This window comes from Acomys minous, assembly GCF_964271855.1.
Source record: "Acomys minous genome assembly, chromosome: 17".
Taxonomy (NCBI): Eukaryota; Metazoa; Chordata; class Mammalia; order Rodentia; family Muridae; genus Acomys; species Acomys minous.
The window spans coordinates 60,098,483-60,114,557 of NC_140500.1; the positions used below are offsets into that span (position 1 = coordinate 60,098,483).

Consider the following 16,075-nt stretch of genomic DNA (forward strand, 5'->3'; position numbering starts at 1 on the left):
ATTCCAATAGTCTTAACTCCATCACATCAACGTCACATGTTTCCCTTCCTTGCTAGCCTGGGAAATCTTTCAGCAGGCCAAGCTCACCGCGGCGGCTGCGGAGTAGCTCTCTCCTCCCACACTCTCCAGGCCTTGCTGGTGGCTGTGCTCCGAGATGTCACACCACAGAGGCACTGACATGTGTCCTTTCTTGGGCTATGAGTATGCGTGACTGGTAAGTTTCTGATGGTCACATCTCTGCTGTGTCACGCATGGTTTGCAGAGTGAATGCATCCCACACCAGGGTGAGGTGGAGGCCAACAAGGGTCTGTGGTTGCTCCTGGAGAGAAGAGATGAGTTGTGGGAATTAGGAAACTTGTCTGGGAAAAGAAACAGAATGGGGGGGGGGCAGCTGGAGAGATGGCTCAGAGGTTAAGAGCACTGCTTGCTCTTCCAAAGGTCCTGAGTTCAATTCCAGCAACCACATGGTGGCTCACAACCATCTATAATGAGATCTGGTGCCCTCTTCTGGTGTACATGCAGGCTCCCGTGGCTCCTAGGACACAGAGGCATGTCCAGGCCATCCTGGGATTAACAGTTATGACTGTGTTCCTCTCTCTCCTGGCTTTTTTTGTGGTGGGTAAGTTCTCAGGTGATGTGAGCCACAACTGGTTCTCCTGTGCAAAAGTCCCAAGGGATCCAGAGGCCAGTCTTCTGGACATCTCTGCTCTCTGAAGTAACATTTTTACCCCCAAATTAGGCCCAGACCTGGAGTCAACATAGCCCATTGCGCCATGAGAACGGAGGCTCTCCTGGGAAACTGTAGGGGGGGTGTGGTGGTGGTGGGGTGGGAGGGGCAGAGAGGGGGTCCTTGGTGCCCCTCCCTCTTTCTGGAACCCTAACTGGTGTGGGTCAGTCAGCCTACCATGTCAGGGCTATGAGCTGACCCAGGCATGGCTATCTCAGCTTCACAGCCTTGGAGAGCTGAGAAGAATGAAGATCTTTCCTTAATAGCCCAGCCAGAGGGAGGCAAATCTACTGAGCAGGACCCCGACAGTAAGTAGTCATGGTGCCAACAAGGCTAGGGGAGCTGGGCGTTGAGGAGCACAGACCCTGGTTTCAGTTTCTCTTCCCACATCTTACCTCCAGCTCCCACCTTCCTCCTAAAAACATATTAACCGCAGTCCCAGTGAGGATCTGGTACCGATCGTGTGGGCCTCCAGCCAGACCCATGACTCTTAGCAATGAACATTTGAAAGTAAACATAGGTGGACAAAAGCCTATACTGTGTGATACAGTGCAGCTTCTGTGACAAGATTTTTTGTTTGTTTGTTTTATTTTACTGGGGGCAGGAGAGGGACTTTGGAACATGACATGTAAATCATAGACATTCAATAAAAGTTTTTAAAAACATTTTATTTTAAACTTTTTTTTTTGATGCAGGGTCTCATGCCATCCAGGTTGGCTTCAAAGTGAAAAGCAAACAAACAAACAAAAACAAAAACAAAACAAAACAAAACAAAAAAAACGACCTTAAACTTCTGATCCTCCTGCCTCCACCTCTTTAGCACCAGGATTTCAAGTGTGTGATGCCATGCTCAGATTAGGTGGTGCTGAGGACCGAACCCATAACCTTGTGTAAACTAAACAAGTATTCTAGCCAATGAGTTATAGCTCCAAACCCAAAATTGTTCTGTTTTTGAGCGCAGCTTCCTTGAGACCCAGCAGAGGTAAATGCTGGGCACATATTTAAAGCATGCCATCTGATAAATCCTGAGGAAGGAGTATATTCTCTCTCAAGGTGAAGCACCAAGTCACCATCCCCTCCCCGGAGTCGACTTGCAACCCTTGGTGATCACTTCCAACTCCCTCTTGACTTCAACCTCAGGTAGTCACTGCTTGTCACGACTAAAGAGTTGTTTACTTAGAGAGGTTCATATAAAAAGGGATAAAAAGAAAAATCATAGGCCGGGCATGGTGGCGCACGCCTTTAATCCCAGCACTTGGGAGGCAGAGGCAGGCGGATCGCTGTGAGTTCGAGGCCAGCCTGGTCTACAAAGTGAGTCCAGGACAGCCAAGGCTACACAGAGAGACTCTGTCTCGAAAAACCAAAAAAAAAAAAAAAAAAAAAAAAAAAATCATGTTCTCTTTTTAAGCCTCCTTTTTTAGTCATGTGATCTGAGAAAAAATATTCTCGGTCGTTCTGGGAATTGAACCCAGGCCGGGCCTTCAGTTTTCCCTAACGCCTTCACGGGTGTGCAGCAGGCAGCCAGCTCCCCATGCACCTTGTTTCCAGGCCTGCATCCTTGGGTGGTCCATGCGCAGAGTCTATGTAGCTGCGGGCACCGGCTGGCTGCCCTGGGATCACTCAGAGCTGTGTATGGAGGCATCAAACTGCTGCAATAAACACCTTAGGAAAGCAACCTAAGGATGTGGTGATCTTGGCTCACATTTTGAAGGCGCAGTTCTCCATGCCCAGAAGGCATGGAAACAGGAGCTTGAGGTAGTTGATCACATTGCAACAGTCAGGAAACAGCTATGACACTGGTGCTCAGCTTTTCTTTTTAATTTAAATGAGCTTTTATAAGTAAGCCTTTTCTTCTTCTTCTTCTTCTTCTTCTTCTTCTTCTTCTTCTTCTTCTTCTTCTTCTTCTTCTTCTTCTTTTTAAATCTTTTTGTATTAAGTCTAGGATCCCCAGCCCCCAGGATGGTAAAGCCCACATTCAAGGCAGGTCCTTCTAGCTCAGTTAAACTTTTCTGGAAGCTATCTTATAGATACACCCAGAGGTTTGTCTTCTGGATAGTTCTAGATCTTCCAAGTTGGCAGTATGAACTATCATACTCAGGAACGTGAAGGGACTTTCTGATTTGCCGCCTGAACTTCCCTGCCTCCTGTTTTGCTTTTGTCAGATCATCTCCACTTCGGCGGAGAGGAGGAAATGCGAGAGGCTATCCAGAGGCTTAGGTGCTGTGAGGTGACTTCTAGCAGCTGGCACAAGGAGATACAGATGCTGAAGTGCCAAATGGACAACATTAGCTCTTAGGTCCAGCAGCTCGGGGGCCATCTGGAGGACGCCAGTGCTGACATCCAGCAGACAAAAGGTGTGCTGAAGGGGTCTGCTACCTTGGCTTCGGAGACCCAGACTCTGAGAAACTCCTTGAAGCTGCCCAGTGCTGATATCCACAGTCTGAGAGGAGATTTGGAAAAGGCAAAGGCTATGACGTCTCAAACCCAAGATCTCTTAAAGAGCAGCGCAGAAAACACCAGTGCTGAGCTCCACGTGCTGGGCAGAGGCCTCGGGGAAGCCCAGTTGGAGATGCAGGGCTGGAAAGTCTTCCAGGGAAACCTGTATTACTTTTCTCACGACAAGAAATCGTGGCACCAGGCTGAGCAATTCTGTGTGTCCCAGGGAGAGCACCTGGCATCTGTGACGTCTCAGGCAGAGCAGGTCAGAGCTGTGAGGCTGGGGCAGGCTGAGGGCTGGTGTACTGTTAGACTTTTGTCCCCCTAATGGGTGGTAGAGCCCCTCATGTCCCCACCAGGCCAACAAATATTGACTGAGTTCCCAAGAGCACTCCGTACTGAGGTGGGACTGCAGCCAGCTACTGCCACCTGCTCAGGCAAGGAGGAAGACCTTCTGGGCAGGACCAGGGCCCAGCAGATGCCAGCAGGAAGGGAAGGAAAAGACAGTCTGTCCCATTCTTCAGTATAGGGGATGCTTCCCTCTTGCGTCCCCTCAGCTCCTGCCAGCCTTCCTTTCTGCCCATCAGTCTAGATCGAAAGATCTAGTGGCCGTGGAAAGCTGATGAGGAGGCCCTCTGGGAGCTCGACTCCTACACATCTGAGGCCTCTCAAAGGAAACACTGTCCTTGGAGGGCCTTTCATTAGGGCCCTGGAGGGACTCACCAGGCTAAGACAGGACTATGCTAGGTTGGGTTCAGTTTGGTTCTGATCAACCTACAGAACTGTCCCTTGTGGCTCCCCCAGGACTTGTTACAGTGCTGTAAAGAATCAACTAGGACTAGGACTCCTGTCCCAGCAAAGCCACACCCCTTCTCAAGGGTGAGGGCTATTGAAGACAGTCAACATAGGGGAGGCTGGGCTTCCGCAGAGGAACCTACCTGCTGCTCTAGATATTGGATAAGTCATGGAAGGTTCTGGATGCTCCTGCACTGAGATGGGCTTCCTGTTCAGGGCTCAGGGAAGGGATGGCCCAGAGAATCAGCTCTTCACAGCACTGCCTCCTTTGCACAGGCATTCCTGGAACGGCACATGAATACTGTGTACCATTGGATCAGGCTCACTGACAGGGGCACAGAAGGCAACTGGCGCTGGGCAGATGGGACACCATTCAATCCTGCTCAGAGTAATGGGTAAGTCTAACCTCTCTTTAGCACTGTCTGGTACTGACTGTCTTGGACAGGCTTTACTGTCCTTTGTGTATGGTCCTGTCCAGTGAGGAGTGTTAATCATGTGTATGTGTGTGTGTGTGTGTGTGTGATGTGTCTTTATACATGTGACATATGTGATGAGTATGACATGTACAGTGTATGATGTGCAATCTTTGTGGTGGGTGATATGAAGTGTAGTATGTGGACCTATGAGACCAACAGAACAGCATCAATAAAGGACAGGCCCCGGAGGATGGCAGACAAATTGTCTTCTTGTTTATCTGAGTTCATCTGTTTACTGGCTTCCTGCCTTCTTGGCCCTTGCCCTTTGAAGGAAGGCCTCCAAGCATTGATTCTGTGAAGGATGCCCCTGCAGACCCTGGGAGGGAGGGTAGCCTCAGAGAGCTCCTAGGGTCCCAGTCCTATCCCCATCCTGAGGCCCCCCCCTTATGCATGAGGAAAGAATCCAGCTTTGTCTAGCAGAATAAAGCCATGTTCTTCTAGGTTTTGGGGGGAAAACCAGCCGGACAACTGGAAACATGGCAACGGAGAGTTTGAAGACTGTGTCCACATGCAGCTCCTGTGGAATGACATGGCCTGTGGAGCCACCTACCACTGGGTGTGCAAGAAGACCACGGGTCAGGCTGTGGCCACAATGGGCCGCAGCTGAGTCTTTCTTCCCTGAGACTCCCAAAAGCCTTGACTTCACTTCAGGCCTTCTTATGTCCTATGCTGCCCCTTTGTTTAACCATTTAAAACATGTTTGCCCTGCATGCTGGTGTCCCTTCAGCACTCCCAACATGCCTGTCCATCCCCAGCCTCAATAAACACTGACTGGATAGAAACTCGAGGCTTGATTGTGCCTTTGGCTGCTTTCACACACCTCCCTGGGCTGGCCTCTGTCCTTCGGGTCTTTCTGTTTCCTCTAGGGACCCCCTTTCTAGAGGCTTCACAGTGACTGTGCACATAGCAGCAGGGCTATCACATGACCAACAAGGCTTTCCTAAGTCATCCCAGGTGTTCTACGGGTTTCTTTAGTGCACAGATGGGGTCTTGTTTCTCTCCCTTGTCCTATGGCCTGGTAGGGTCTCTGCTCCACCCTCTCACTCACCTCACTAATCTTTGCAGGGAATCCCTCTTTCTGCTCACCTTAGGATGAGAACCTCAGTAGCTCTCTGTTGGTGTCTGTGGAACACTCTACCAATGCAGGAGGAAGCACATGTGGGTTTCTGGGTCTCTCTCTCTCTCTCTCTCTCTCTCTCTCTCTCTCTCTCTCTCTCTCTCTCTCCTCTCTTTTAATCTCTGTCTTTATATGGCCTCTCTCTTTCTCTCTGTATCTGGAAATAGGAGTTTCCTGTCTGTTAGTGTGACATGTTTTCTAGTTGTTTATAGACGAAGAGCTCCTCTAGCTATGACAATGTGGAAACCTGGGGGCTAGAAAAGTGACTCACTCAGTGGTTAAGAATGAGCATTACTCTTGTAGAGGACACAAGTTCGGTTCCCAGCACTCTTGTCAGGAAGCTAACAATTGCCTGTAACTTCAGCTTCATAGAGTCTGATGCCCTCTTTTGGCCTCTGTGGGCACCTGCACTCATGTGCACATACACTTGCACAGATGCATACAAACACACACACACACACACACACACACACACACACACACACACACACACACACACCATTAAAATAAATTCAATATTACCAAAGAAGTAGAATCTGTTAGATCTATTATTATGTTTTTGGCTGAACAGAACTTTACCTCATTTATACCCATTTTAATATCTTTTTTTATTTCTTCTTCTTCTTCTTCTTCTTCTTCTTCTTCTTCTTCTTCTTCTTCTTCTTCTTCTTCTTCTTCTTCTTCTTCTTCTTCTCTCTGTGTGTATGGGTATGGGTACTGTGTGTAGCCATAGGAGTCAAATGGCTCCATATTTTATTTTATTATTGAAAATTCACAAATATATTCTGATTATGGTTCCCTTCCCCCATTTCATCCCAGATCTTCTCCATCTTTTCACCTATCCAACAATGTGCTTTCTTTTTCTTTCTTTTTAGAAAATAGGCAAACAAAAACAAGAAACATGAAAAACAATGATAAAACACAAGAAACACACACAGACAGAGATACACACATAGGGGGAGAGAGAAACAGAGAGAGAGAGAGAGAGAGAGAGAGAGAGAGAGAGAGGGAGAGAGAGAGAGAGAGAGAACAAAACCCATAAAAACAGAAAATTGGAACTTTTATAATATATATGCGAAGTCCAGTAAGGTTTAAAAAAGAATGCCCAAACAAAGCAATACAAGAGAAAAATATCTACAGAAACACCATTGAATTTATTCTGTGTTGCCCACCTATGGCATGTGGCCTACCCTTAAGTGTGTTTTATATATCCAATGTGACGCCATTGGAGAAAATTTATTTTTCCTTTATAAGCATTTTCAATTGGGGATAGCATGGGATCCTGTGTCCACTTCCCCGTCTCAGTGTTGAGACCCATTTGGCTTGAACCTTTGTAGACCCTGTGCACACTGACACTGTCTCCGTGTTCATATGTATGTCAGTCCTGTTAACGTCTGGAAGATAGTTTCTGTGGTGTGATCCACCCTCTCTGGCTCTTACAGTCTTCCTGCCTCCTCTCCAAATCGTTCCCTGAGCTTCAAGGGGCAAAGCTTCAATAGAGACATCCTACTTAAGACTGAATAGTCCAAGATCCCTCACTCTCTGCATATTGTCCAGTTGTGGGTCTCTGTATTAGTTCCCATCTACAGCAAGAAGAAGCTTCTCTGTTGATGGCTGAGTGAGGCACGGATCTATGAGTATAGCAGAAAGCCATTAGGGGTCATTTTATTACTACATTTTTTCCATAACAATAGTATTAATTTTTCTCTTAGGCCTATGGCCTATCTAGTCTCAGTTTCTTGGTCACATGAGCAGTGCCAGGCATAGATTTCATCTCATGGAGTGGGCCTTAAATCCATTGAGAGATTGTGTACTCCTACAGTGTTTATGGCCCTGTTGCACCATTGTATCATTCAGGGAAGCCACCATTGTAGATCGAAGGGTTGTAGTTCAGATGGTAGTTGTCTTTCTACTCTGGTAGCAGAGTACCTTTTGGTAGCATAAACATTAGTCAGTAGCAGGAAAGACTCTAGTTAGGTACCAGCTCAACTTCTCAGTGTTTGGTGAGATACATAAGCATTGTCTTCATCAATAGGGCCTTACCATCAGTTTGTAAACCAATAGCCTTGGCAATAATTTGAGATGTTTGGGGGTTTTCTATGGAACCCCTTTGGTCAATGGCTCAAGCAGATGTAATCTGTTCCTGACATAGGAGGTTTCACTTGGTAGAAAGTCTAGTTGGGACATTGTTTCTATTGTTATTTGGTGACTCCATTTATATGTATATATTATAAGCAGCTTCTTTAGTAGGTTCCCATATGACCTCTCAAATTACCCTTAGTTTTTTATGTCTGTAGTGGTTTGGATCAGAATGACCCCTATAGATTCCTATGTTTGAAGGGGTAATACAATCTTCCTTTATAAATGAGGAAAGGCACTGAAGCCAGGGGTGTGTCAGGGGTGTTCCTGCATGGAGGCCTAGTGTAGTACTGTGTGAAGCTATGAAGGTGAAGCCTGGATTGTCTTGGAAACCCCAAGATGTTGGGGATGCCCAAATCATGGGATACCTGCCAAGGTAAACTGCTACGAGGGAGTGGAAGCAGCCCAAGAGAAAGAAGTGTGTTGCAGTCAACAGATCTGAAAGGAGTTGGAGATCTGAAGAGCATTTGGACATCAGACGTGGAGATGCAGAGTTTGGATTTTTGCCTGGCTGGTTTTTGATGTTGGAGGCCAGCTCCGACAATGAGTTCAGTGATCCAAGGAGGAGATGTGGGGTTGGTGAATATGTAAAGTAGGCACACACTCACGCATACTTGGTGGACAAAGTAAGGCTCCAACAACTTTATTCCCCCCCTCCCAGCTTATATACCCCTGCAAAATCTTTCAAGCAGTATAAAAATTACAATGTGATTAGATGCTATTTTAAAGCAAATTATTACAGTGAGTATAAGTAAAAAAAAAACAGCATGTTCCTCAATATCCTCACATGATTAGATGTTTTATGTACTACAAGTGAAAAGCAGATTATTCCCAAAGACCCACATACATTCAGGTCTAAACAGCTTGTTACAGATTAACGAAGTGTAAGCACGCAAGGAGTTTTCCTCAGCCAGTTCTCTTACTGGCATGCTGCACTTTAAGGCCACAAAGAATCATTCATTTTATTCTTCATCTCAAAAAGTAATCTTATAATAAATCTTAAAAGAATCACAAATCTAAACTTGGATATACATAAACAATCAACCACACTGGGTGTGGTGGCAGACACTTGTAATCCCAGCACTTGGGGAGACAGAGGCAGGTGAACCTGTAAGTTTGAGGTCAGTCTAGTCTGCAAAGCGAGTTCAGGACAGCCAAGGCTACACAGAGTAACCCTGTTTTGAAAAACCAACCAACCAACCAACCAACCAACCAAAACCAATAAACATTTCTACCCTAAATCCTCAGAGTGCACATCTACCCACCCGCAATTTTTTATTAGAAGCCAAGGGCAAAAATGGGTTCTGTTGAAACCTGCTTCAGCCTTTAACCAGTAATTTTTTTATTAGAAGCCAAGGGCAAAAATGGGTTCTGTTGAAACCTGCTTCAGCCTTTAGCATAGTGTATGTAGCCATTTTGTTTTTTAGTCTCTATCTTGATTATAAGGTAAAATTCTGTTCAAGTTTCCAGGTTTTGCCTTCAATGATTCTATCTCTATGGTTTCATTTCTCAAACTTTGTTACCTGGACACTCTGTAAAGTCCCCCAACCGCAGAACCAACCAAATTAAAGGTCAATTAGAAATGCTTTGTCTAGCTTGTCAAATGATGTAATGCTACCCTCTCTTCTATTTCCTACATCGGGTTACAGTTTTGTTACCTGGTTGCTACCTGGCTGTGTTTTTTTTTTTTTTAAATAAAAGTCCTGCCTTAGAAGCAGACCAGAAGAATCACTGTGTGGCTCCCAAGTCTACTGTGTTCCTGACCATGGTCAACCTTGGCTGTTGTGTTCAATAAACCATCAATATCTCACTGAGATTGGTGTTTGGGTGGTTTGGGTGGCAATTCTTGTACTACGACAGATTCAAGAAATTATCACCTTGGATCAGCAATCCATCTTTAGCAAGAAAGGCACATCAACTACTAATAGCGAGACTATCATTGTTCTTGGTCCCTGACCTCAAGGAGTCCCTCACTCAACTACCAAGAGTGTCCCTTCTGAACTTTCTTTCTTTCTTTTCTTTTCCTTTCAAGACAGGGTTTCTCTGTGCAGCCCTGACTGTCCTGAACTCACTTTGTAGACAACACTTTGTAGATCAGCCTGCTTCTGCCTCCTGGGTGCTGGGATTAAAGGTATGTTGCCACCACAGCCCTCTCTTTCTGAACTGTACATTGTTCCCCCAAGATTTTCTGCATCAAAGCCACTAACAAAAACATCTTAGCCTAACTTTACTAACAATCTACAGCTCTAAAAAAATTTAATGGTGGTGGTTGAATCATTAATTTACTCCAGCAGCAATACTTGGAAAAGATCAATTACTATTATTATAAGTGGAAACTCCTCTAGAGTTTTCATGCGACTCATAGGTTATAAAGGATGTGATGACCATGTGGGCAACAAGCAAAGTGAAACTCCATAACAGCATGAAGTCCTCAGGACACCTAGTCCTCGGGGCTTGGCTTCTCCAAAGCACCACCCATCATGGCTGTGCTAACCATGGTGGACCGCCCTCCATGAGTTCCAAAGCTGTTTGCTGTTCCCCTTGCATGGCTCCCAGACATGTCAGTCTTGCTTTGGTCCAGTATTTTGTCGATATGATCCATTCCCTGTTGCAGGATACTTGATCCCATTGTGAACCCTAAGATAGTGAACTGTAAAATATCTATCTTTTGTTTGGTGTGGTTGAGCCTTAACATACATATTTAATCTAAGAACTTTCTGTTTATTGTAAGCAGGTGAATATGGTGTGGTTCAGACAGCCCTAGCACACACCTTTAATCCAAGAGCTTTTTGTATACAAGATTTAGTTAAGTTAACCCTAGTCAAGAGGTGGAACAAAAAACCAGCTGACAGGGATTCAATAGTAGGAGGGACTTTGAGTCAATGTCCTTAGTCATCAGGGGGAAATGCAAATCAAAACAACTCTGAGATTCCATATAACACCTATCAGAATGGCTAAGATAAAAAAATTCAAGCGATAGCACATACTGGCTAGGATGTGGAGAAAGGGAACACACCTTCATTGCTGGTGGGAGTGCAGACTTGTACAACTACTTTGGAAATCAATCTGGCACCTTCTAAAAAATTGAGAATGGCTCTATCACAAGACCCAGCCATACCACTCCTGGGTATATACGCAAAAGATGCCCCATTATACAACAAGAACATTTGCCCAGCTATGTTCATAGCAGCGCCATTCACAATAGCCAGAATCTGGAAACAACCTAGATGTCCCTCAACCGAAGAATGGATAAAGAAACTATGGTACTCTTCTACACGATGGAATACTATTCAGCTATTAAAAAACAAGGTCATCATGAAATTTGCAGGCAAATGGATGGATCTGGAAAAGATCACCCTGAGTGAGGTAACCCAGACCTAAAATGACACACATAATATATACTCACTTATAAGTGGATATTAGCCATATAGTACAGGATGACCATGCTACAATCCAGAGACCTAAAGAAGCTAAGTAACATAGAGGGCCCTAGGAAGATTGCTTAATACTCACTCAGAAAGGCAAATAGAATGGACACTGGAAATGGTTGAAGAAAGGGAACAGGATGGGCACCTACTATAGAGGTCCTCTGAAAGACTCCACCCAGCAGGGGATTGATGCAGATGCTGAGACTCACAGCCAAACTTTGGGTAGATAGAAGGGGGGGGCATGGAATAGAAGGGACAGGTAGATAGTGGGGGGGATAGAAGGACCCAGAGAGGACAGGAGCTCCTCAGAAGACCAACAGAGCCAACAAATCTGGGCCCAGGGGGCCCTGTAGAAACTGATGCACCAACCAAGGACCACGTACAGAGAGGACGTAGGTCCCCAGCTCAGATGTAGTTGATAGGCAGCTCAGTCTCCATGTGGGTCCCCTAGTAAGAAGAGCAGAGCCTGTCTCGGCCATGGACTCTGTTGCCTGCTCTTTGATCACTTTCCCCTGGCGGGCCAGCCTTGCCAGGTCACAGAGGAAGAGGGTGCAAGTTTTCTGATGAGACTTGCTCGGCTGGAGTCAGTTGGTAGAGGCAGTGGAGGACTTCCCTTTTCTGAAGACTAGAATAGGGGGAGGGGGGAAGATGGAGGGAGGGTGGGACCAGGAGGAGGCAAGGAAGAGGGTTATAACTGGGATGTAAAGTGAATAAAAAATTTTTTTTCAAAAGACAGTGCGGATAAGAAGATGTTTTCTGAGATTCGAGATAGCAAGCTTTTGGCCTTGAGTTTTTTGGCCTTTTCCTCCTGAGCTGTCAGTTAAGCTAGTGAGCTTTTTAGGCTTTCTTCCTCTGGGACGTGAGCTGAGTAGGAAGGTCAGCTGGGTGCTTTCTCTGCCTCTCTGAGCTGGGAAGTTTTCACCCCAGCATCTGGCTCCCGAGTCTTCATTGGTAAAATGGAACGGTTGGGATTTTCATTTTTTTAAAACAACAATTCCCTACCTTTTGGAATGTTAATGTGTATCCCGTGCCATTACATGTTGGAAGTGTAGCATTGGGATTAAAGTGTGCACCAGCACTGCCTGCCTCAGGGCGTCTCTTCTGTCACTCTTTGCTCCTTAACACCAGGTCTCTCACTAAAGCTGGGACTCCCCAATCACCCTTAAGTGGGTTACAGAATCTATCAAAATGCTAATAAAGGGTTTTTCTAAAAAAAAAAATCATTTTGAGACATGATAAAAATAAAAAGTTACTGGGATCTTTTTAGGGACAGGAGCCTCTCACTCAGGAGACTTGCGGAAGCCTTTTTTTTTTTTTTTCAGGCCAGTTGAGAACCAAGAAATGGGACATAATTATTATTTGTTTAAGACCTTCCTTCCTTCCCAGTTGTACACCTGCTGTTCTCCAGAACGCTCATCAAAATCCCTCTCTATAGGGAAAGCACATGCTTGCCCCCTGCCGGAAGCTCAGCGGCTCTGGCTCTACTTATGGGATTGGAATCCCATTCAAGACACCTTACAATCTCACCTACTAAAAAGGGAAAAGGGAAAATCATGCCTTAGCATCATTTGAGACGTCACTTGACAGCCACCACTTATCTGTGACTCTTTCTTGAGGAGGCCATATCCACATTTGGGTATGTTTCTTTTTCTTTTTTTCCCTGCGTGTCTCTCTCTTTCACCCCTTGCACTTACAAACCTACATTGAAAATGCCTTTCAATAGATGGCATTTCCCTCTGTGAGGTAGCCTGCCAGTGTATTTATTAGTTTTAATAAAGCCTAATTCTGTTTCACACTGGCTCACCCTGACATGGCTTTCTGCCTGGAAGCCATAAATCCTGACTTTACCTGAGGTTAATTCCTAAAAGATGTAGGGACCCCCTGAGGCCTCTGCAGCTGACCGTGGCAGGGCACTTTTGTCCCTCCTGTTGCTGACGTTATGTAGGTAGACTTAGTCATTTTTGAGAGATGAAGTTTCTTTTCAGTTTTGTATAGTCATGATGCTTTTTTCTTTTTTCTTTTGAGACAGGCTTTCCATGTAGTCCAAGGCTGGCCTCAAACTTGTCCTGCCTCAGTCTCCTGAGGGTCCCAGTATTACAGCCATGAGCCACCATACTTGGCTATGGTCTTCTTTTAATATTTTGCTTGATTTAATTTCTAAAAGTTCGTTTGTCTATATTTCACATTTACAGCCATAGTAAAATGGCTTGTTTGTTTCTGTATATACGCATACATCCAAAATGTGCACATAACGGTCTACAATATTTTAATTAGAATAATATTCACAATTATATATATGTATATGTAATATAATTTTATCATATCTCCCCCTCTCCTATTATCCTTTTATATCCTCTTCTCACTAGATAACTTCTTCTCTCTTCCTAATTTTGTCTTTTACATTTCAGTTAGATTAAATTGTGTACCTGTGCATGTGGGGTTCTTCTCTGGACCATGGGCAACTGTCCAGTAGCTGCACCCTTGAAGAAAAATGACTTCATGTTCCTCAGCAGCCATCAGCTCGTCGGCAATGCGAAGGGCATCACAGATTCTCCCATCTCTGCTAGAGTTCAGAATAGCTTGATCCTGTGCAGATCTTGTGCAGATAAGCGCGGATGCTGTCAGTTCCTGAGTACAACGGTCTTGCCAAGTCCGGAAGACAGTGTTTCACAGCACTCCTCCCCAGTCTCCAACTCTCAGACTCTCTCCTGACTCTCTTCCCCTATGTTACACAGATGTTTTACTCAGGCCTAGCACTCAATAGTCACTTCCTAGTAACTATTATATTTTCCTTATATGTACTGTTAGTCTTTATTTTAGGGTTTTCCTAGATTTGTGGCATCAGGAGTTAATATTAAACAATGTCCTACTTTGGGGAAAATTTCTGCGTATATGAGCAGTTTTTTTTAAATAGACGTTTCATGGGCATATGGTTTGCATTAAGTTTAACATTTTATTATGCAAATGCTCTACATCCTTATTTGTGCTTTCTTTACTCAAGCTAGCAATTTCCATGAATTAAGAAAAAAAGATTCATTTTTTTCAATATATGTATGTGTTTGTGTGTGGTTATGTGCCCATGAGTGCCTGAAGAGCCCAGAAAAGGGCATTGGATCCCCTGAAGGCTGAAGTTACACATGGGTGCTAGGTACAGACTCAGGCACATACTTGGAACTGCTGAGCCAGGCATCTTTCTAACCCCTGGGATTGCTTTTAAACACTTCTTCTGAGGAAGTTCACCCCAGTATGCTTCTATTTGAGGAATATTTACTGTGTGTCTGTCTTCTGTGGGCCAAGTACTTTCCTACGTTTTAAAAGTTACTATTTTAAAAAAGTTTTATTTATTATTATGTATATAATGCTGAAAAGGGCATCAGATCACATTATACATGGTTGTAAGCCACCATGTGGTTGCTGGGAATTGAACCCAGGACCTCTGGAGGGGTAATCAGTGCTCTTAACCCCTGAGCCATCTCTCCAGCCCATTTTCCTATGTTTTAGGGACTCAACAGTGAATCAGTATTATAATCCCAGCTCTCACAGAGGCAGTCCTGTGGGAGGGAGGAGAGAGAGTTAAGGCGCAAGCGCATAGGAAAGACCCTGTGAGCTAGAGGCCTGGGGTGCTGGTATTCTGGAATACAAGAAGCCATACATCACTCCAGCTACCTACTGTCAAAAGACAGCAGGGTGAGCTGGGCATGGCGGTGCACACTTTTAATCTTAGAATTCAGGAGGCAGAGGCAGCAGATCTGTGTGAGTTTGAGGCCAGCCTGGTCTACACAGTGAGTTCCAGGACAGTTAGGGCTATGTAGACAGACCCTGTCCCAAAAGAAAAGATGGGGTTGAGAGAGGACAGGGCTGTTGCTAATACCCTAAGATCAGTGTTCAGGTCCAGGCTGGCTACTTCTCCTCCAGAGGTTGACAGAGCCAGAGGGAGGAAGTTCTCCACAGACTGCCTGGAGCCATCTGAAGAGACAGAGCTCCTCAGATGATTTGGAGGAAGTGGCCAGCCTGTTGTCCTTAAGTGTGTGTCCACCCTGTCTGCCCCCATGGGAGCTCCAAACAGCTGCTGTCTGTGACGCGGACTGCTTGGGGGTTACTAGTAGGCTGTGGCCATGCCCACCACAAGTGTTGTCCTGTTGGTATTCCAGGGCCCCCAGATGGAAGCTTACAACCGACAGAAGCTGGAGTTCTACAAATTGCTGGGAGAGCATGACTCTAAAAGAGATGCTGTGGGTCTCACAGTTAGTTTTCTGGGGGGACGAGGAGCAGTTCTTAGTGGGTACTTTGAAAGAAAACGTCACAGAATTAAACAAATAAAAACTACCCCTACCCAGATCTAGCCAATGGACAGGACATTCCTCACAGTTGAGTGGAGAGTGGGGTCTGACTTTCACACGAACTCTGGTGCCCCATATTTGACCAGATCTCCTGGATGGGGAAGCCTGGTGGCACTCAGAAGAAGGATAGCAGACTAGCAAGAAGAGACTTGATACCCTATGAGCATATACAGGGAGAGGAGGTCCCCCTCAGTCACAGTCATAGGGGAGGGGAGTAAGGGGGAAATGGGAGGGAGGGAAGAATGGGAGGATACAAGGGATGATATAACAATTGAGATGTAATATGAATAAATTAATAAACTATATTAAAACAAACAAAGAAAAACCTTTATTTTTGTGTGCCTTGGTGTGATTGTAGAAGTCAGAAGACAATTTGCCAAGTTGGTTCTCTCTTTCCCTTTACATGGGTGTCCAGGAACTGAACTCGGGTCAAGCTTGCCTTTGCCCACTGTGGAGCCATCTTGCCAGCTCTGTGACAGATGATGAAGGAAGGTTAGCAAAATGAAAGAAAGCAGAAGTAACTCAGCTTTCCAGCAAGTCATCCCCACACGCCGTAAGGTCCGATCCCGAAATGCAGGCCCAGAATCACTCCTGCCTGAGCTCCTGGGTGGACAGCA

The 16,075-nt window shown here is 45.4% G+C and overlaps 1 protein-coding gene across 1 annotated transcript; it reads left to right on the forward strand.

The window, feature by feature from the left end:
- Positions 1-773: 773 nt before the first annotated feature.
- On the forward strand, positions 774-5,041 carry LOC311588163 (C-type lectin domain family 4 member F-like; the record flags this gene model as incomplete). The annotated part of the gene is given in 5 exon segments (XM_084765643.1): positions 774-801; positions 2,890-3,020; positions 3,024-3,428; positions 4,235-4,353; positions 4,876-5,041. Coding segments are annotated over 5 exon segments (849 nt in total).
- Between the last annotated feature and the right edge of the window lie 11,034 nt (positions 5,042-16,075).